At 44.4% G+C, this 21,886-nt stretch overlaps 1 protein-coding gene across 1 annotated transcript in view; it reads right to left on the reverse strand.

The window, feature by feature from the left end:
• LOC128323509 (uncharacterized) overlaps window positions 1-21,886 on the reverse strand; it is a 309,256-nt gene that overhangs the window by 74,954 nt on the left and 212,416 nt on the right. The window contains exon 17 of the mRNA XM_053246776.1: window positions 7,325-7,543. Within this exon, the coding sequence (XP_053102751.1) occupies window positions 7,325-7,543 (219 nt within the window). The remainder of the gene's footprint in view (window positions 1-7,324; window positions 7,544-21,886) is intronic.

The raw sequence follows: 21,886 nt of genomic DNA on the forward strand, positions 1-21,886 counted from the left end.
GCCTTAGTTTGGAGTAAACATACTTACGATTGTGCTGTAAATAACTTGTACAATGATTTCTCTTGTGTATTTTAACAAGAAAGAACATGTACATTGGATTTACCCAACAATAATTGAGCAGTATTGCAGGATTCCCCGCCCAACTCACATGTGTTTCATAAGGCACACTAAGGAAGTTGGGTGGGGAATTCTCTAGAGACAAGGAAGTATTAGAGTCCACTGGGGTTTATGTCTACAAACTCTCAAGAGTAGGACTGCAGTGTTCTGTTAGGAGTCACATCCCTTACCCCACTCTGTGTGAGTATATGAATCTTCCCTACAGGGCTAACATCAGGGGTTGGCATTGCTGGCCTGCTTTCTAGGCCTAGGGCCCTCCATAGGGCCCACTGCTGATCTGTGACTTTGGCCCACTCTGTGACTTTGTGTGGAGGTGGTGGCAGAATGACTCCCCATGGGCACCCTCCTCTCCAGGTAGGAGGGGGACCATGGAGGTCATTTTGCTAAGGGCTCTCTGAAACATGGAGCCAGCCCTAGTCCCCTGTCTGAACAAGACCCACAGCTGAGCTCTTAGGGATGTGCACAAGCTGGTTAGGTGCTTCCTCTGGGAAGCACCAAACCAGTTTAGGTGCCAGCGTTCGAACCAGCTTGGCAGGGCAGGGAGAAGTTTCCTTTAAAAGCAGGAAAGGAACTGCTTACCTGCTCACCCCCCACACCACCACTTTTCAAGTGGTGGTGCCCACTCAGACATCATGTGGCTGTGGTGCTGTTCCCTGCAACCTCGGCACGCACATGGCCAGCGCGCAAGCATGGCAGCTATGTGTATGCTGATGCCACACAGTGGCTGCAGGAACAGAGCCTCAGCCAGTGTGGTCTTTGGGAGAGTGGGCACCACCGCTAGAAAAGCAGTGGGGTGGGGCGAGCAGGTGAGCTCCTTATCTGCTTTTTAAAGAAACCACTCCCTGCCCCGCCAGTGGCTGCACAAATGGCTCATGCACATCCCTATTAGGTCTGTGGCCCTATCACAAAGAATGACAGAAAGAAAAATGATGAAAACTTGAGGATGCCATGAACAGCTGGATATGCCAACTGAGAAAGGTAACGTCTTTGAAAAGCTGAATAAAAAGGGCTCTGTTGCAACCTCTACTCCCTTTAGCTATTCTCCTTCTCAGGAAGGAGTACAAGAAGAACACCAATTGGATGTCTGTTGGAAAAAGAGAAACGAGGAGTAGTAGTAACTTAGCATTCTGTTTCAGTGTTTATTTTTACAGTCAGCTTTGACAAGTGGTCAAAGCCATATTAATTAGGCCTGTGCATTGCGTTGGGCTGGTAATCAGAACTGATGCAATGCAAGCTTTATTAGACAATTGTTCATCAGATACAATCTGATGAAATATTTGACTGATGAAACTATACAGTTTGTTATGATACATATCATATTGTATCAATATAAGACTGTAAGTCAGTTCACACAATTATTTTGGGGTAGGCCAAGCGTCCTAACCAGCTTCGGGAACTGTGCATGTGCCCAATTTTCTGTTGTGTTGTTCGCTAGCAAAAACCTATGTAGGAGGAGGGGGGAATGATCATCTGTGAGAAAGGCGCTGGGTAGGACAGTTTTTCCTCCTACCTCATTAAAGTTTTGGCTAGAAGTGCTGGGCAGGGGCATTAGGGATAGAGATAGCCAGTAAGGGCATTCCCCCTCTGACCATGCTTTCTCTACTCTGATTCCTCTTTTTTAGACTGATAGTCTCAAGTTTCATTCTTTCAGTTGGAGAGAGAAGCTTCCTTCTTCTCCCTTCACTCTTCCTGTATGTAGCTAGCAATGAGACATATAGCTCTCAGTCTATCTCCCTGATGGATTTCCTAAATAAACTAGTTTATTTAGAACTTTAACTCCATGTCTCTAGACAAAATTAATTAGCAGTGCTCCTTTATCTTTGCACTTTCACTGTACCTGGGGCAGATAAAGAAATCTCCCTTCCTGAGATCTCTAACAGGGTTATAGGCCCAGGGAACCCAGAGAAAGCAGACCCCCCACCAAAAGACACAGTAAGTAAGCGGAATGCCTGCTTGATTGGAAAGGAGTTCCAGAGAAATAGCAGGGACATTTTTTACCATGGAAACTGCAGCATGGGGACAGACAGTGATCCCGAGGCTGGATGGATTTAATTTCGAGATCCAGATGGAAAAGTAACCAAAAGTAGAAGAAATTCCCATAAGTCTGGAGCTAACCAGTGAACCAATGAATTTTTACTGTTTTATAATATTTGTGAACCGCCTTGAGTTTTTCTGTAAGGGCGGTCTCAAAATCGAATGAATGAATGAATGAATAATATAAACCAGAACCAGAAGGGGAAGCAGATGTAGACCCAGAAGTGAAATGTTCACAAAGACCCAACAAAGGCTTCCACCCAGGAGACTCTTCTACATGGCTTGAGAGGAAGAGATCTAGGAACCCTGCACATGGGAAAACATTAAAAGACTGCCAACACATGAAGCTAATAGTTTGAGAAAAGTGGCAGAAGAAGAGATAGAATCTCTACACAAAATAAAACTTGGACACTTGTGGAACTACCTACTGGAAGAAAGTCAGTAGGTTGCAAATGGGACTTCAAAACCAAATACAATGCAGAAGGAGACATTAAGGTCGTGCACATAACCATTTCTGCGGGTGGGTCAGAGAGCTGGCAGGGAGACAGGCTCCTACCTACCACCAAGACACGTGATCCTTATCCCTGTCCAGGTTCTGCCACTCACCGCAGAAGAGCAGGGAACCATATCCCTCAATGCATTGTGCCAGGAACACGGTGCACTGAAGGATCCTCCCTCAGCCGGGCACTCTTGCCCCTTTGCTCTGTGTGTGCATGGGCTGCCTGCAGCCCTTGTACACACATGACGCTAAACTTTGGGTTAAGGGTATGTTCATGCCCTTAGGCTAGGCTGCCCAAGCCTGGCCTTGGGTGTCCATGTGAATAGTGTCACTGCTCACTACAAAGCCAGATTAGTAGCCAAGGGATGATTGCAAAAGTATGGTGAAGACTATGATGAGAAATTTGCACTTGTCGTGAAGCATACTTCAGTAAGAGCACTTCTCAGCATAACAGCAGCAAGAAAGCTGAAAGTTGATCACCTAGCTGTGAAAACTGCATTTCTGCATTGAGAAATGGAAGAAGACATCTACATTGGGTAGCCACCAGGACCTGAAGAACCTGGAAAAGAGAGGCTCATATGCAAACTCCAGAAAAGCATCTATGGCTTGAAACAAGCCGCTGGGGCATGGAATGAGAAACTGAACCAGATATTACTCAAGGAGGGGTTCCCACAATGAAAAGCTGACCCTTGTCTATACTCAAGTTTGAAGGATGACAGATGGACTTCTATTTTGACTTATGTTGATGATTTTTTTCATATTTGCTATGAGAGGAAATAAATAGGGATGTGCACGAACCAGTTTGGAGGTCCTGCAGTTCGGATGGTTTGGCAGCGGGGAGGGGGGTTACCTTTAAGGAATCAGGAGGGTGCCCTCCCCCCCATAGTCCCCCCCACTGGCACTGTGCCCAAAATCTTTGTGTGGGACAGCAGCGTACCTTCTTGCTGCCCTGGTCAGCATCAGACCAGAAGTGTCCAGTGTGCATGCATGATGTGCCTGATGACCAGCAGGCAAACATTCCCGAGGAGAGTAAGTTTGCCTGCTGGTCTTGAATATAAGGCTCAGACCAGAGGAGCTTTGTATGACTATCTGCCTGACGGGCAGAAGTCGTCGGCGTGTGCTCGATGCAAAGAGTTCCTGGCTCTCAGGGAACAAGTTTGTTCCCTGGAAGCCAAGGTGGCTGACATGGAGAAGGCAGAGAGGTGTGTGGATGAGACCTTCAAGAATGTGATAGGGGTATGATGGCGCTTCTGCTGTCATGGAGAATGAGGGTCTCAGGGAAGGAGGGCATCGGTCTGAGGAAGAGGGAAATATTCTCTTAGCAGGGACTTGGGTGATGCACCCATATCCTCTCGCACAGGGAATACTCCTCCAGGGGGTGGGGGCCTCCTAGTGGTGGGTGATTAGATCATTAGGGACATAGAGAGATGGGTCTGTGACCCGCGTGTAGACCACATGGTGACTTGCCTGCCTGATGCAAAGGTTGTGGACATCACACTGCATCTAGGTAGGCTGTTAGGCAACGTTGGGGAGGAGTCAGCTGTTGTGGTGCAGATTGGCACCAACAATGTTGGGAAATGCAGTGATTAATGCATTTAATGAATCTGTGGAAGACTCTGGTCCACCTAGGTTTTTTAGCTTATTGGAATCTATCCCTTCTTGGATATACAGTGCCACTCCTCCCCCAAACCTCCTCTCCCTGTCCCTTCTATAGAGTTTATATCCAGAAATAATCGTGTCCCACTGGTTCTCATTGTTCCACCAGGTTTCTATTATACCCACTATATCTATGTTTTCATTAGTAACCAAGTACTCCAGCTCACCCATCTTGGCTTGGACGCTTCTGGCATTGGTATACAGACATGCTGGGTCCCTCACATGGTGTTGGCATGTGCTGTCTCCCTTACCATCATTTGACCTATTTGGCAAGCTGTCATGTCTTTCCTTCTGCTCAACTCCTGGCTCTACTCTATCATCTTCTGGTTTATCCAAAATATGTTCACCTTCACACCTTAGGGGATTTTGCTGGCCAAAGCAGATACCACCCTGTTCCTGTCAGCAATCCCCCAGGTGTCATTTTGAAAGCTGCTCTGTGGCCTTCTTGATTTTAAGTGCCAGCAGTCTGGTTCCATCTTGGTTCAAGTGGACCTTGTCCCGTTTGTACAGGCTTCTCTTTCCCCAAAATGTATCCCAGTGCCTAACAAATCTAAACCTCTCTTCCTGGCGCCACCGTCTCATCCACGCATTGAGACCTCTCAGCTCCGCCTGTCTCGCTGTCCCTGCACATGGAACAGTTAGCACTTCAGAGAATGCTGCCCTGGGGGTCCAGGACTTCAGTATGCTACGTAGCAGCCTAAATTTGGCTAGGACTGAAAGGACGTTACTAGGACTGAAAGGAAATGTGTTACTAGGAACATTCTATCGCCCTCTGGATCAAAGGGCTGAGAGTGACCTGGAGTTGGACAAACAAATCAGAGAGGTGTCAAAGGGAGACAGGGAAGTAATAATGGGTGACTTCAACTACCCACACATAGACTGGGTAAATTCACATTCAGGTAATGAAAGAGAGGCCACATTTCTAGATGTGCTAAATGATTGTGCCTTAGAACAGTTAGTCACGGAACCAACTAGAGAGATGGCGATCTTGGACTTAATCCTGAGTGGTGCCCAGGACCTGGTGTGAGATGTCAGAGTTGCAGAATGATTGGGTAGCAATGACCACAGTGTGATCCAATTCAGCATATATCCAAGTGGAGAATTGTCAAGGAAGTCTAACTACAGATGCTTTGGACTTCAGAAGAGAAAAGTTCTCAAAAATGAGAGGACTGGTAAAAAGGAATTTGAAAGGGAAAGTCAGGAGTGCCAAATCACTCCAGAAAGCACGGAACTTATTTAAAACCACAGTACTAGAAGCACAGTTGGAATGTATACCAAGAAGAAGGAAAGGTACCACTACGTTCAGGAGGACGCTAGCGTGGCTAAAGTCTGGGAAGCTATAAAAGGGAAGAATATTTCCTTCAGAAAATGGAAGTCCTGCCCAAATGAAGAGAACAGGAAGGAACATAAACTCTGGCAAAAGAAATGCAATAGGAGAATAAGGGATGCAAAAAGAGAGTTTGAGGAGCATATAGCTAGAAGTGTCAAGGGAAATAATAAAAACTTTAAAAACTATATCACAAGTAGAAAACCTGCCAAGGAGGCAGTTGGACCCTTAGATGATGAGGGTGTGAAAGGGATTATTAAGGAGGGTACGGAGATTGCAGAGAAGCTGGATGAGTTCTTTGTATCTGTCTGCACGGCGGAGAATACTGACCATATACCCTATCCAGAATTGAGATTTTCAGGTTTAACAGCTGAACAAGTGGGCCAATTTGAAGTGACAAGGGAATATGTTCTAAACTGTCTTGAAAAACTAAAAATTAACAAATCACCAGGGCCAGATGGCATCCACCATAACTTGTCTGTACAATCAAGCTCTGAACCAGAGGACTGGAAAGTAGCCAATGTGACTCCGATTTTCAAAAAAGGATCCAGGAGGATCTGGGAAATTACAAGCCGGTCAGCTTAACTTCGGAACCAAGAAAATTGATGAAAAGCACACTTAAGGACAAAAACATATAGAAGAAAAGGCCTTGCTGAAGGAGAACCAGCATGGCTTCTGCAGAAGAAAGTCTTGCCTAACCATCCTTTTGGAGTTCTTTGAGAATGTCAACAGGCATGTGGATAAAGGTGGTCCAGTTGACATAGCATACTTCCAAAAAGCTTTTGACAAAGTACCCTACCAAAGGCTCTTGAGTTAGCTTAGCAGTCATGGGATAAGAGGACAGGTTCGTGTGAACCAGTAACTGGTTGAAGGACAGGAAACAGAGAGTAGGAATAAATGGAGAGTTTTCACAATGGAGGTAGGTAGGAAGTGGGGTCCCCCAGGGATCGGTACTGAGACCAGTGCTCTTTAACTTGTTCATAAATGATCCAGAAGTTGAGGTAAGCAGGCAGCAAGACCAAGAGAGTAAGCCGTTGTCAGACAATGATGGGGAGAGGTGGGTGGTTACCTGAACCAGAGCAGCAAGCTCCCCTGCAGGCTTCTGTCTTCTAACTGGAAATCTTTCCACGAAGCAGCAGTGCATTAAAAACATCACCTTCCCCACCCCAGCAATCACCCCACAATGCACCTGGGAAGGAAACAATATCACCCTGTAAATATATAGCATAGCCATTCTTTTTATCCAGACAGGCCCTGGGGAAAGCAAGCAATGTCTTGACATCGTTTCCTTTCCCTGTGCTTTGTGGAGTGATTGCTGGGGGGAAAGGTAGCTTTTCCAAGCACTGCTGCTGGTGCTACCCAGAAGTTAACCTGATGCTCTGATTCAGGTCCCCCCGATACACACACACACACCCCAAATAGATCTGATGTATTGGCTCAGTTTGACACATTACTTCTTATACATGGTCAACACAATGCAAATAATTGGTATCAGATCAGAACTGAAACCGATACAGATTATTTGCTTGATGCACAACTCTAATAGTTATTGTTTTAATTATTAACTGGATGGGAGTGGGATTCATTGCCAAGTAGACCTGAAGATGATGCAATGTTATAGCACCTCACTTTTTAGACATTATGTAAATTTTGGTATGTTTTCCTATTCATAAGTTCACATCGATACTCACTTTGTGACAGGAACTGCGATAGCTTGAAGTAAGACCCACTGGCTGCAATAATGCAGGTACAGGCGGGCAAACCAGAGCAAAGATACCAGCATCATGATGAACCAGAAGTCCCAAGAAGACCATTGCCCTCTTCCAAGTTCAGAAAAGACTGAGTACACACCAAAGTAGAAGTGCTTAGTAATTCTTCTGGACAGTCTTGTTTCAACAGGAGGATGGCAGCTGTAAAGACAGAGATTTGGAACAATGTAGGTACACAGTTTAAAGTGGAACTCTGAGGTCGTTCAGACATCCAAACTCCCTGGTGGCTAGGGAGGGCTGGGGAGAAGACAGGAGTATATCTTCCTTCCCCCACATGACTAGGCACACTGCTACACTGTGTACCCACATGAGTGGCATGGCAGAGCTTACTACATTGGGAATCTGGAGGAGGAAGTCCTCCAGTCTCCCATAATGCATTGCACAGGCAGCAGAGAGGCTGCCCATGGCAATACTGCAGCTTCTGGCTTCTTAACTGTTCTCGAAGCAGCACTCTGTGCTTTAAAAGTAGCCGGGCTGCCAGAACCGATCGCACACACGATCAGGGCTGTTAAGGTAAGATGGGGCTTAGCTCCTTTTGCGTTAGTAAAAGGATAGGTAAAATAGCAGGGTAGCCCTGCTCTGAATCAGCAGGACAGGAGTGGGTCCCAAGGCTTCACATGAGTCTCGCTACCCAGGTTTTCCCACTCCTACTCTGCTGCAGCTGGTCATGAGAACAACCTCATAGTTGTCATTAAAATATAGAAAGAAAAATGTCAGGGCTTTAGCCTACTTGAAAGCTAAATCTTCAAACTGAAAGCTCTTCTCCTGTTCTTAGATAACACAAGGCACACATGGGCAGCAGCACTGCACATTAAATTGGACCAATAATCATACTCAGTCCAGTGTGGACCCTAACAGGCCATCTTTCATCAGATTGGATCAGATGATAAAATTGTTTAATAGGGCCTGATCCAATTAGATCTGATACAAGGGTGCCCAGTATCAATCAGCAGTGGGTGAGGTCCTTAGCTGCCAGTAGCATAGAGGGGGGGATTTCCTTCTTCCTTGGACTTTGTAAAAGTTGCTGCCTTAATAGGTGCCTTAAAAGGTGGCGGCAGCAGCATTTTAAATCGTTTCTTTCAATTGGCCACTTTCCTCCTGGGCATTATGGGAAGATTTCTAGGAAGAAAAGTGGCAATTTAAAATGCCACTCCTACTGCCTATACAGGCAGCAGCTTTTTCAAGGCTCAAGAAAGAAGGAAAGCCCATCATGCTGTTGACTGATAAGGCCTTCAGTATATTGGCTTAAGTCGATGGCACACAGTGCTATCCACTTGATTGGATGCATCTAACTCCTACTGCAACACTGAACCAATGCACTTGATTGGTATCGGGTCAGATCTGATTCCAATCATTGCAGCAATGCACAGCACTAGTATGTAATTGCTAGGGTGACATGCATGAGCGCTGAGTGGGTGACTAGCTCAACTGAACCTGTAGCTATCTTTATGTGGAATCCAATGAGAGGCTATGGGGGAAAGAATGAACAGGCCCAGCAGGAGAACTGGTGATGTGCATGTATGATGGGACTTCACTCCAAGCACCATATTTATACAAAGATGAAATACAAGTCAGCTACAGGGATGTAAACGTATAAAATATTACTTCTCTTTAAAATGAGACACTCCAGAATGTTTTGCTTAATCATTGTTCGTTTTATATATTTAAGATTTTAGATACTGGGGCTATTCTCATGATTGGGAAAAATTGGGCTAGGAAAACCTAGCCCAGTTTTTCCCGATCGTGAGAACCACCAGGCTAGGCTGTGAACCCGGTGGTTCTCGAGCAGGTAACCCGCTCAAGTACCCCTCCTTTTAGCCCAGATTTGCAGAGTGAGTGCTCCACAAGCCCAGGCTATCTGGTCGTGAGTAGCTGTGGCGTGGCTCCACGCCATGGCTACTCATGAGTAGACCCCCGGAGGGGAGGCGAAAAGCTGCCTCCTGGCTCCAGGGGTCTCCCCAGTATGCCCTGCGCACTTGCGCAGGGCATACTGGGGCTTCGGGGGGCCGCGCGGCCCATGAGCTCCCCAGCCCCCACTGGCTCCGTCACGGAGCTGGCAATCATGTGGGTGGCTGATCCGGCTGCCCAGGGCTCCCTGCCCGCTTGTGTGCGGGGAGAGTGGGCTTAGCCCACTCTCCCGTGCACTGGAAGAAACTGGGTCTCATGGATGGTGAGACCCGGTCCACTGTTTTTCAATGCAATTGGCTGTAGCCAAAATTAAGCCACCACATTTTCAAACCCCCAAACAAATCAAAGCTAACATTAACATAGCAAGAGGAGGAGGAGGAGGAAACTCTTTTGGAATGATACAGTAGATAAATGTTTTTTATATTAGTGATATGTGGGAGGAGAAAAATTATGGACGGGAAAAAAATCATACCAGGGGTATTTTACAGATCTCTGTTTCATAATCAAATAAGTGCTTAATGATCCAACAGTGCTGGTTGGCACATTTTTATACTTGGCCACCTGGGCACAGATTGAGGGTCCAGAGGCATCCAAGGGCCCACAGCTAGACCCTGATGAAAAAAAATATGGTGGCCAGCAAAATGGCCACTGAGAAGCACATGAAGCTACTGCTGCTACTGCCAAGGTAAAGTTTTTCCAAACCCTTGTGGGAGCTTACCTTTATGAAAACGATGAATAAGAATACGACAAATATTTATATAATGCTTTTCAACATATTTTCCCAAAGCGGTTCACACACACACACACACACACACACACACACACACACACACACACTCCCTGTCCCCAAAGGGCTCACAATCTAAAAAAGAAATATAAGATAGACAGAACCAGCAACAGCCACTACGGATGCTGTGCTGGGGATGGATAGGGCCAGTTGCTCTCTCCCTCCTAAATAAAGAGAATCGTCACTTTTTAAAGCCTCTTTGCTTAGTTAGCAGGGGAAACCTTTAGTGGGCATAGCAGCTCAGAGCACTCTTTGACAGCTCTCTGGCAGCCACCATCTTTGTTTAGATGGCAGTGACCAGTGCAGCTGCTCTGCTCCCGCCCCATTGCTAAGGGGATCTACAAAGACACTTGGCTGAGGGCCCCCACAAACCTGGTCCTGGCACTGTTTTACATAAGATGTAGTCTGAAAGCTGTTCTGGAATTGGCTGCCATTGAAAAGAGAAAACAGAAAGGAAGTTACACTGCATAATCATTTATTACTCAATGTGGTGTGATCTGCCCTTTAATTAATTACTGTGCTTCTTCAAAGGAAATAAAAAAGCAGACACACAGATGCAAGCCTGGCATTATGTCTGCAAAATCTTTGCTGATTCAAAGCTGAAAAGACAGTTGCTGCTTTGACCTTTGGAAACTTCTAACTGTTGTGCATTTCTCCATCGATTAAAATGACTAAGCAAAGCAGCTCAGACCGCCAAGCATAATGTCAACACACTCGTACCATTATTTGTATATCGGTGCAGTACTTTAAACATTCAAAAAGCATAAAGATTCCTCTTGCTAGTGAAGCAAGAGGAATGTTTTTAAGCAATAAATAAATAAATCATATGAGGACAAACAATAGCCCAAGTTTTTGACTTTTTAATCAGTCTTCAATTATTCTTTAACAATGCTTTACATGCATACATCTTTCCCCCAAATAGTAGAACAATAATAATGTATTCTGTCCTACTGACTTTGTGCACAATTCATATAGCCTCTTTACTTATTTTGTGTAAATCTAAGGTCCCCATCTCCAACATGCACTTGAAATTTGAAGTGTGAACTTAGAAACAGGAGTTGTCTATTACCAATTCAGACCATTGGCCCATCTACCTCAGTACTGTCTGCACTGACTGGAAACAGCTCTTCAAGGTTTCAAGCAGGAGTCTTTCCTAGACATATCTGGAGATGCCAAGGATTGATCCTGGGACTTCTGTATACAAAGCAGTTGCTCTACCAGTGATCTACAGCCTCATCCCCAAGACAAACACAAGATTTAAAACTTCTGTATCCAAACAGGTACACTCATTCAAGATTCAGTATTGATTCCCTGTCAAGTATGCAATCTAGAAGCTCCAGTGGGCATGTAGGATTCCCAGTGTCATCATTTTAAGAAGATAAGCCATGGGGCCTAGGCTGCTATCAGTCTCCAAAACTCATTCCGAGATCCCAGGTATTTGGCACAATGTTCATGATAGGGACCATGAATGAAGAATATCAGTGCTCATCAGGCAATCCCTGAGGAATAGTCTATTATCCTATTCCCCTTCTCCCAAACCAGATGGAACCATTGCATGACTGGTTCATGGGCTAACGGAATATTCTAATACTGAACACACAGCACATCTTACACTCCAGCCAACTGGCAGTATAGAAGGATAAAATGAGAACATGGCTACAGCGCATATATGAATCCAGTGCGTAGCTGGATAAAGACACTCAGACACAGGAAAGACACTCAGATACCTGCTCAAGGAGGTCAGCTTCCACACATGGCTAGCCACATATGGGATACATATGTGCAACATGGTGCTTAACAGGTGGATATATTCTATCATAATAGAAATGTCAGGTAAACTAGGAAAAATCAGGAAACCTAGAATAAAAGATTTGCTTTTCTTTGCTGCATCCACAGACCACAGTCCATCTTCTGTAAAATGGCAACCTTCTGTAGACCAACAATATCGAAGCTGGGGATCTCATCCTAAAGATGCCCTAAGCAAGTTGAGGTGAAAGACAGAATGAGGCTGTTCTCATGAACAGCCAAGACTGGGCTAGGGCAGCTAAGCCCGGGCCATAGAGCTCTCAGTGGCACCTCGGCAGCAAACCCGGCTAAGAAGCCGGGCAGTGAGCAGTGCACTCCCTTAACCCCATTTACTTGACAGTGTGTTGGCACCAGCTACTTTCAGCCGATGCTGAACACTGATGGGCATCTGTTCGTTGGTGGGTGGATCCATGCAGTGCATTGTGGAATTTCTGAGCACTGGGATGATGCATCCCGACCCCCGCAGCTCTGCTGTGGCAGCAGTGGATCATCTGGGCACACAATTCACATGCCCAGCAACAACACAAGGATTGTCTGCAGGGAAGGCAAGCTTCTGCTGTCTTCCCCATTGCCTGCCCTCAAGCCCTCTCACACGATCGTGAGAAAGGGCTCAAAATGTTTCCTATCAAGTGAATGGAGAATATTTAAAGTTCTTTGAAAAAGTAGTTCTGTAAAACCGGTATCACGTGGACCAAGGTTTACTGCATCCCAATGATTTCCAGAATGCATTTTCTCACTTTAAGAGTACATTCCTCTCCTAAATGCTAGGCATGTAAACTCAGCATGGAAACTAAAACTCAAGCTGTGTTATTTCTAGCTCATATTTCATCAACTCTGTTTAAAAGATCCTGCAGGAAAAATTCTGCTTCAGTTATACTTGGGCAACTCAGTTATCTGAACACAGAGTTACAGAGGTATAACTGAGAGTATAAGGGGAAGGAACGTTTTATTGTGGCCCTGAAATGCAAATTATATTATAATTCTACTGTGGTTGAAACACTTCAAAGGTACAATGGCAGGCATAAGATATTACATTTTCTATTACATATCTCCCCACCACCACTTTCTAAAATGAAAGACCGGAAAGCCCAGAAGTTTACTGATCTCCACGAATCGAGTGATTTATAAACAGAACAAATGACACCTGTGCTCAATTGCCCAGATTTGGGTACAAAACAAATCACCCCAGATTCAGACATGAAAAATTTGGAGATTTGGACCTCCATTTTGTGGCCAAAGTGGTTTGGGTGGTAGGGCCCTATGGGTGGAAGCTACCACCCAAATTTCAAAGAAATTGGGCAAAGGGGTGATTTTAAAAAGATTTTTGAAGTCCACGCATCTTTAAGCTTTTCCCTATAGGGAATACTGGGGATTTCAGCAGCCTAATAACTCTGGGGGGCACCAGGGTGGCCCAGAGGAGGTTATGGTGGGTAGTAGTGTCCAATGGGTGCAAGGAAGCTACCACCCAGATTTCAAATAAATTGGGCACAGGGGTGGGTTTTTTTTTAAAAATGAAGTTGGCATGTCTTAAATGAAGTGGCAGATTTGGGGCAGAAAGGGTGTTTCAGGGCCAGAAGAGTGGGTCAGGTGGTAGTGCCCCAATGGGTGCTGGCTACCACCCAGATTTCAAATAAATTGGTGAAAGGGGTGGTTTTTATTCCCCCCCCGAAGTTTGTGCTTCTTTAAGCTTTTCCTCCATAGGGAATAATGGGGAATTTCCCCAGCCCCATAACTCCACTTGGGAGGCACCAGGGTGGCCCAGAGTGGTTTGTGGTGTAGTGCACATAGGGTGCCAACCACTCCCAAAATGACAAGCCTGTGGGGTACGGGGTTTTGTTGTTTTCAATGTCTGATGTGTTCTTCTGAGAGCAGATTATCTCAAATGAGTATCCACTCTCACTTCCTACCAGAGAATCAACTCTCAGAACACCTCAGCAATTGAAAACAACAAAACCCAGTGCCCCATGGGCTTGTCATTTTTGGGGTGGTTGGCACCCTATGTGGAAATTTGGGTGGTGGCTTCCACCCATTGGGCACCACCACCCACCCCACTCTTTTGCCCCTGGAAAACCCCCCTTTTTTGCCTCGAATCAATTTGGCTTTGGATTCAGAAAATTCGTGTACAAATCGAATCTGGGGTGATTCGGGTGGGGGTAATTCGTACCCAAAACAAATTGGGGGTGATTAGATTTGGGTAAAGTTTGAATCGAAAAAATCAATTCGTGTACATCCCTAGAATGTAGGCAGATTAGTTCTTACTAGAAGAACTTGTTTATTTTACATTATGCCTTTCTGTTCATAATGACTCCTAAACTATAATGAGGACAATATTTTCTGCCCTTACTCTCAGACAGGATTGGCAACCAACACAGTTTACAAACCCATCAAAAGGTACACTATAAAATAGAGATATGCAAATGTTGAGGGGCAGTCTCCTCTGAGCCCTGCTGTTAGAAGTGCAGCCCAGAGTTTGGACTGTTCCCTTCAGAGGGACAGAGCTGAAGGAAATGCAGATGTACTCAGGGGCTAGCTGATGAGAAAGATGCCAACCCAGAGAAGCAGTCCTTTTGTTGATTTGCTAAGGCTATAATCTGAGATGGTAAATCGGTTGTGGCGAAAGGCAGATCTCCATCTTGGTTCAAGAATGCCTGATACTTCCACTCCACCCTGAGTGCTCTGAATGGAGGACGTTCCTCCCTTTTGTTACTGAATGAAGACAATCCTTGCTTTTGTCATTGAAAGGATAGGGCTATCAAGCTCCAGTCTTAAACCCTTTTTCACAATAGCTGACCAGCTCAAATCAGACCTTAGTTTAGGTTCTAAAGTTCAGAACCATTGAGGAGGAGGAACCTCCAGTTTGGAAGAAAAACCACAACTCTGGATTGGCCTAAGATCAGTGTTATATCAGAGATATGCTGGCTCTTTTCATTGAATCTCAGAGCTGTCTATCTCTGGAAGAGTAGGAAAGCCTTCCCCCCTTTAATCACTATGAAATAGGAGCCAAGACCTCCACCATTTTGTCACTGGTATAGTCATGTGTTGCCGGTAATCAGAAACATAAAAATAAACCAACAGATCAGATAATACCACAAAAGACAAAAATACAACTAAATGTATAAATACAAATTATATTCAGGGTGAAACAAACATGTATGTATAATAATATGAATAATTCTTTGTATTTCTGTGCTGAATAATAGTTCCTTTTTCATGGGAGTCCACAAGTCCTCTCACATTATCTGTCCATTCAATAGAAGGCTCTCATCTAATGTAAACAGAATTCCCCCAGGGTTATCCAGAACCTGTCTACAGGTTCAGCACAGAAATATAAAGAAGACATTATTTCTTATGAAGAACAATTAATTTTGAACTTTTATGAGCACTTGAAAAGGTCTATCGAAACAGCAAACATTACTGGAAAGCTGTTGTGTTTACACACTTTGGAAATATTTTACTGTTCTATTGTTCTATGTTCATATTTCTATTGTTGATTGGATGCTCTGTCTTATTTACTCATATGAATTATTCACATTTTTATACACATATGTTTGTTTCACCTTGAGTATAATTTGTATTTATACATTTAGTTGTATTTTTTGTTTTTGTTATATTATCGGATCTGTTGATTTATTTTTACGTATCACAGTTCAGATCCTTTACTTTGTTTGGTAACAGTAATCAGACACTATGTCACCAGCTGCTAATAGTGTCCAGAAAGGGAGAAATTGTAGAGATTAATGCTCAGTAAGGATCTGCCTAGTGCTAGACTAAGGTAAAATTTGGTGCTAGTTAGTTAGTTAATGTTTTTGTATTTTCTTTTAAATTCCGGTGCACCTGTCTTTACTCCCAATTCCCTCTATTAATCCCTTAATCTGGGTGCAACTCTTATTTACTTAAAGTACATGAATCAGGTTCATCTACTTTATGTGACTTCAGTCTGGTTTAGAAGGTTCTGGAGAGTTACTTGCAAAACACTTCCCCATGTGCCTTGTAAGGCCATGCACTATGGTTGGTTTGTTCTTAGAATAATACATTGTTTGCCTAGAGCTGGGTTGTGTGGACTCCAACTATACAGTGCCTGTAAGTCCCAAGCTAGACAGTTCTAGGTTGTTGAAGCCGGGTCTGAATCTGGTCAGTGGCTGATGTCTTCAACTGGTGGCAGCCTACCTCGAAGGAGCTCCTAAATTGGGATCCGAGCAATCTCTCTATTGAGGATAGATGCCAGGAGAGCACAGAGTAACTCCTGGCCCATCACACCTGTACACAATTATTAAGGAATAAGGCCATGGAAGTTAGCGGACTTTCTTTTCAATCATCATGCATACGGTTGTACTTTAAGGAAGAGGGGAAACATATAGAGGATAAGGTAGAGGAATTTGCCAGGCTTAATACAGAGAAAGTTAAGCACACGTAAATCTCCATGAAAGAAGTCACTATAACTTAAGGCCAAACTACATGTACATGCAAAAAGTGCTATAGAGGCATTGTTCCAAATTGAAGTGCCTCTTCTTTTGTCAGCATAGGGGGTAAACTTGGTCAGGGAATGGTCAGTATAGGCAGGGAAGGGGAAGATAACTCTTTCTCCATGCCTTGTTTTCCTGCTAAAAACTGCCTCCCCCGAAGTGGTAATTTACCCCTGAAGTAGAAATCACTGCTTATTTAATTCTGATTTCCCCCCCATTCTCACTGCTTTCAATGTGACACTTGTTTATTTAAAATACGTATTTCTAGACCCCTACTCATACATGGCAGTTTGTGGTTTTAAAATAACATTATCAACAATAACTACAAACATTGCACAAAATCAATAAAATGATAAGACAAAAGACAGAAGCAATGTCCAAACACAAAGCAGAGCAGAAAACTCAGTATCCCAGCAAAGCACATAACTTTAAAAAAAAGATTAACTTCACTGAATATAGGCTGTAATAAGGTCACACAACCCACTGAAGTGCCCAGATGGCTTTTTCCTCAATTGGGAAACATCACTGATGCTAAACATATTATTTATGGAATTAAAGGTGTGTCAGGTACTAGGAAAGAGGCTTACAGAAGCAACAAAGCAATAAACACATTTTCAATCTCATATGATCTGAAGCGGCCAGACTAAAAAAAAAAAGTGAAATATCCTAGGGGGTAAAACATTTACAGATTTTTCTGAAAACAACCCTAAACCTCATTTTCATTAAAAATTACAGTGAAACATTCTGTACGAAAGAGGAAAAAACAACAGTAAGCAGCTCTGCTTTTGCAGCAAGAATCCCTTGAATCTGATGTGTGGTACTTTCCCCACCTTGACACAGAAAATCTCCCCAAGGACATTTGCTTTATCTAGAGGAAAATTGTAATCTTCCTCCAGACTAAATACAGTTCGAAATTCTGAAACTATTATCCACTCAAACACCATCTGTAACCTGCACATTCAGCTGGAGTACACACATTCTTGCTAGCAGGGCCTTTGGGAAGAGACTCTGGAATTGCTTATCATGAGGGATCCACTTAGTATTAGCCAAACCTTTACATCAAAAGTAGATTAGTTCTGTGGAGAAAAGAGCAGCTGAATAGCTAAGTCTAGAACTCCCTCCCCCCACTTGGTTCTACAATAAAGATGGAAAAAGAAATCTTTTTTTAAATGCTTCTTTTATTTGCAAAACACCAGAGCAACTAAAGTGGCAAAAGCCCAACTGACAGTGGATTAAGCAGGGCAGTGCAACAACACCTGGGCCATGGGTCTCCAGGAGCCCCTTCCCACCCCACTGCCCCCATTGCTTGCTCCTCACCACACCACTTGCAATGCTGGTGCAGAACTGCTCCATCCCAGTGAGAATAGGCGGCCCCTTTAAGGCAGGCCTGTTCTCCTGCTGGCATGTGGCAATGCAACAGTGTGACATCATCAGACCACATTGGCAGTACTGGTTCAGAGCCACTGGCCAGCAAAGGCAGGCAGGCGATGGTGGGGAAGGGGCCTGTGAAAGCAGTTTGCGGCAGGCTCCATCCTTGAATCTTGCCCCAGGGCCTCCATCAACCTCACTACATCTCTGCCTACTGACATACACAAGCCACCTGCTGTTTGATTGGACAAATTGCTCCATGTGCCATCCCTGTAGATGGCAATGTGCCTCTATATAGGATACACAGCTTGTTTCCAAGGGCTGAAGAGCTATACCTGGCACACGAATGGGAACACAATTGAACAAGTAAAATCTTACAAATATTTAGGCATCGTATTCCAGTCATCTGGCTCCCATATTGCGTATCAAAAATATATGATTCAGAGCGCCCAAGTATCAATTAATTTAGTCAAATCATTTCATTTTACATGGGGAGCTAAGTCTATCCCTGTTGCAACAGAACTACTACTTGCCAAAGTGTATCCTCAGATTATGTATGGTGCACAATTGGGCCCATTTAGTAATTCTGTCCTGCTAGAAACTCTTCAAACTGAGTTCATAAGAACTATATTACAGCTGCCGTGTTGTGTCTCAAATATTGTCATTAAAAGGAAGGTGGGTCTGGTTAGACTTGAATCATGTTACTGGAGATCTATCATACTATATTGGTTAAAACTGGTATTTACAAAAGTTGGCTTAGTACATTTAATTCTGGAAGACTCTTTTAACTCCAAATGGAAATTGGAGATTACAAAAAAAATATTAATACATGGATTTTCTCAAGATGATCTTATCAGATTAGGCTTCAACCAGGCCAGAAGAATTATTGTGCAATGCATCCAGTGCAGATGGAACACACAAAGTTACTGAGTGACATTTACATAGGAAGTCAGGGCACTGAGCTTAGGCCTGCTACATATTTCAGTAGTATCTTAATCTCAAAGTTTAGACGAGCTCTAACACTTGCCCATGTAAATGCTCTACCAACAGCCTTACTCCATGGGGATTCCAGGGCACATCATACACATTAAGATTATGTCCATGTGGATCTGGTAATGTTGAAACAACTGCTCATGTTCTCCTGTATTGTGAATATTACAGGGACATAAGACGCCAATTAGTTGTCCCACTTTTGATTAATTTTCTGGGTCGTGGAGATGATTTTTATTTAAACTATTTGCTTACTAACCTTAACCCGGATGTTATCCATATTGTGGCCAAATATTGCTATATAATATGCCAAATGTGTATTAATGTAGTCTGATTTTACTTGATTATCTTATTTTTTTTAATTTGTTTTATTATTTGTTATATTGCTGGTCTACAACCAAAATAAAGTTCTTACTTATTTACATACTTACTTGTTTCCAAGTGCACCCATGTGGTGAGTTCTTGGAGGAAAGGCATTGCAAATGTAATGAAATGATAAACACACTAACATTTCCCCTTCTGCTCCACTATATCAGTCTTGAATTTGTAGAGTGCTATCAAACTAGATTTGCAGGGTTCTGTGTCATTGCATTCTTATGGTACTTTTAAACAGGAATTTCAGTTTTATTTGAATGTTTGTACACTGCTTTGAGTACATGGTGGGAAAGTGGTCTATAAATTTAACATGGCTTAAATTTAACATAGCATATCCTGGCTTAGTCTTGTTTTTTATTGCTTCTGCCCATATGTTTTAATCAGTTTTCCTTATGTCTGGATTAGATCTCAGATTTGTGCCTGGTCACTGGCCAACAAAGAGATGAAATTTATGCTACGCTATGTGGTTGATGAGATGGCTGTTGAAGTACTGCTTTCTGCTCTCAAGACAGAATATCTTATAAAAGCTTTATTTTTATTTTTTTAAGGACGAGATGCAGAGAAGAGAGAAACTCAGGGGCAGAGCTATAATTCGGTCGATGGGTTCAAAGAACCCAAGCTGCCCAGATCTTGAGAGTTGCCTGGCTTGCCCTTCTCCCCTCCCCACAAGCTCTGACTGGTCTCATTACCAGCCAGCTTCATTGTTGGCTAGGTGTTTTCTTTATTCTCTCCATCACTCAGATTGAGGGAGAGAACGAAGACAACATCCAGCCAACAATGAAGCAACTTGGAAATGACCCTACCTGGAAGGGTCCACATGGACCCTTCGAGGTAGTGGACACGCACTGTGCATGTGAAATAACATGCAGGAGCATGGCCGGCAGGCATGAGGTACTGCTGGGGTGAAAATGAGCGCACTCTCCCCTAGCTACACCCCTAGACAAACTGATTATATAATGACTGCAGAGCCACCAAATTAATAGTGAGAAACAAATAAATTGCTTTAATTGATCAGCAATTACATTTGAAGTTTACATTTATAATATATGTTCACAATTTAAAAATAATGGAAGCTATAGGACAACCTGACATAACATGAGCCAGAAGTTTAGCTATCGGTGGAAAGTCAAAATCAGAATAATCTATATTATAAATTCTCCAAGACGGGTCATGCGTGGGGACGTGGTAGAAAAGAGGCGACTGGATGACAGAGGAGGAGAGAGTTCTGGAGTAGCAGGGAATTTTGCGGGGCAGCTGGAAAGCAGTTTGACAGTTGGCTTAGGGGCTCCGTGAAGCATCAGGGAGCTCGGAGGCTAGGGACGGCTTTGGGAGCTGGACAGTTGGCTCCGGGGGCTGCGGGCAGCAGGCGGTTGGCTGAGCTGCGCCATGAAGTGGCAGGGAGCAGGAGGCTGTCAGGCAAGCGGGTGACAGTCCCTGGCAGTGGCAGGGGAAAGCAAGGACTGCGAGACAGAGATAGAAAGACAGAGGACAGAGCGAGCGAGTGAGAGACTTGTGAGGGGGAGAGAGCGGGCGAGAGATTTGCGGGGTGGCGAGAGTGAAAGAGAGAATTGTGGGGGCAGCGAGAATGAGCAAGAGAGTTGTGGGGCGGCGAGAGTGAGAGAGAGCATTGTGGGGGCTGTGAGAGCGATCGAGAGCATTGTGGGGGTGGCGAGAGCGAGCGAGAACATTGTGGGGGCTGCGAGAGTGAACAAGAGCATTGGGGGGGTGAGAGCGAGCGAGAGAATTGTGGGGGCGGCAAGAGCGAGTGAGAGAGTTGTGGGGGCAGCGAGAGCGAGCGAGAGAGTTGTGGGGAGCGGCAAGAGTGAGTGAGAGAGTTGTGGGGGCAGTGAGAGCGAGCGAGGGAGTTGTGGGGGTTGGATGCCACAGGCTCAGTGCAAAACTGCACAAATGCTCTGTGCAGGGTCAGCTAGTGTCTATTAAATAATAACATAATTTTTAAAGCACATTTCAAAAGATCAGAATCCTTCACATATCTGAGAAAACTTTATAACAGTCCTGTAAAATAGGCAACTGTTGTTATCATCAACATACTGCAAATGAGGGGCAAAGGCTAAGGTGGCTTCACATGATCACTCTCAAGACAGTAAGCTGAGAACCAGAGGTACCAGTGAGCATGTGCTCCCAGTGAGTGTGTCATGTGAACCAGCTTACTGACTTGGTGGCAATTGTGTGAAGTCACACTGATGTTCCATTCTAACATAATGCAAAACCAGAATTGAAGGTTGCCAAACCTGTACATCCAAATGTCGGACACCCCACCTGTTCCGCATGGTTCCACATGGAAAGCAACCTGAGCTTTCACTCTCCAATTTGAACCATCGAGTTGTAGTGAGTTTCGCCGCTCCAACTGGAGATTAGCTGTGTGTTACATGCAAATGCAGAACTGCAGGCTCAGCTGTCTGGAACTGGAGTTGGGGGAGGAAGCTCCTCCCTCCCTCCAGCTGTGATTGGCTGTGCAGACTGTCCTTCATGCAAGAAGGAAGCCTGCACAGCCAGTTCCCCCTCCTCACTGTAGTCTCCCTGACTGCAGAGAGCATGCTCTCTGTTATGTCCGAATTCGGACAGGAAGAGGGATAGGGAGCGGAACCGTGGGTTCATTGGACCCACGTTTCTGCATTACATGGAAATGTGGCCTGAGAGAGAGGATGGCCTGCTTAAGGTTACCCACTAGTGCCTGCACTGAGTTGCCAAGATTCTACCAAATGCCATTTGCAGAAGCTGGGCGAATCTCATAGAATCTTGGGAAGTCTAGCATGAAAACCAGAC

This window comes from Hemicordylus capensis, chromosome 4 (genome assembly GCF_027244095.1).
Source record: "Hemicordylus capensis ecotype Gifberg chromosome 4, rHemCap1.1.pri, whole genome shotgun sequence".
Lineage (NCBI taxonomy): Eukaryota > Metazoa > Chordata > Lepidosauria > Squamata > Cordylidae > Hemicordylus > Hemicordylus capensis.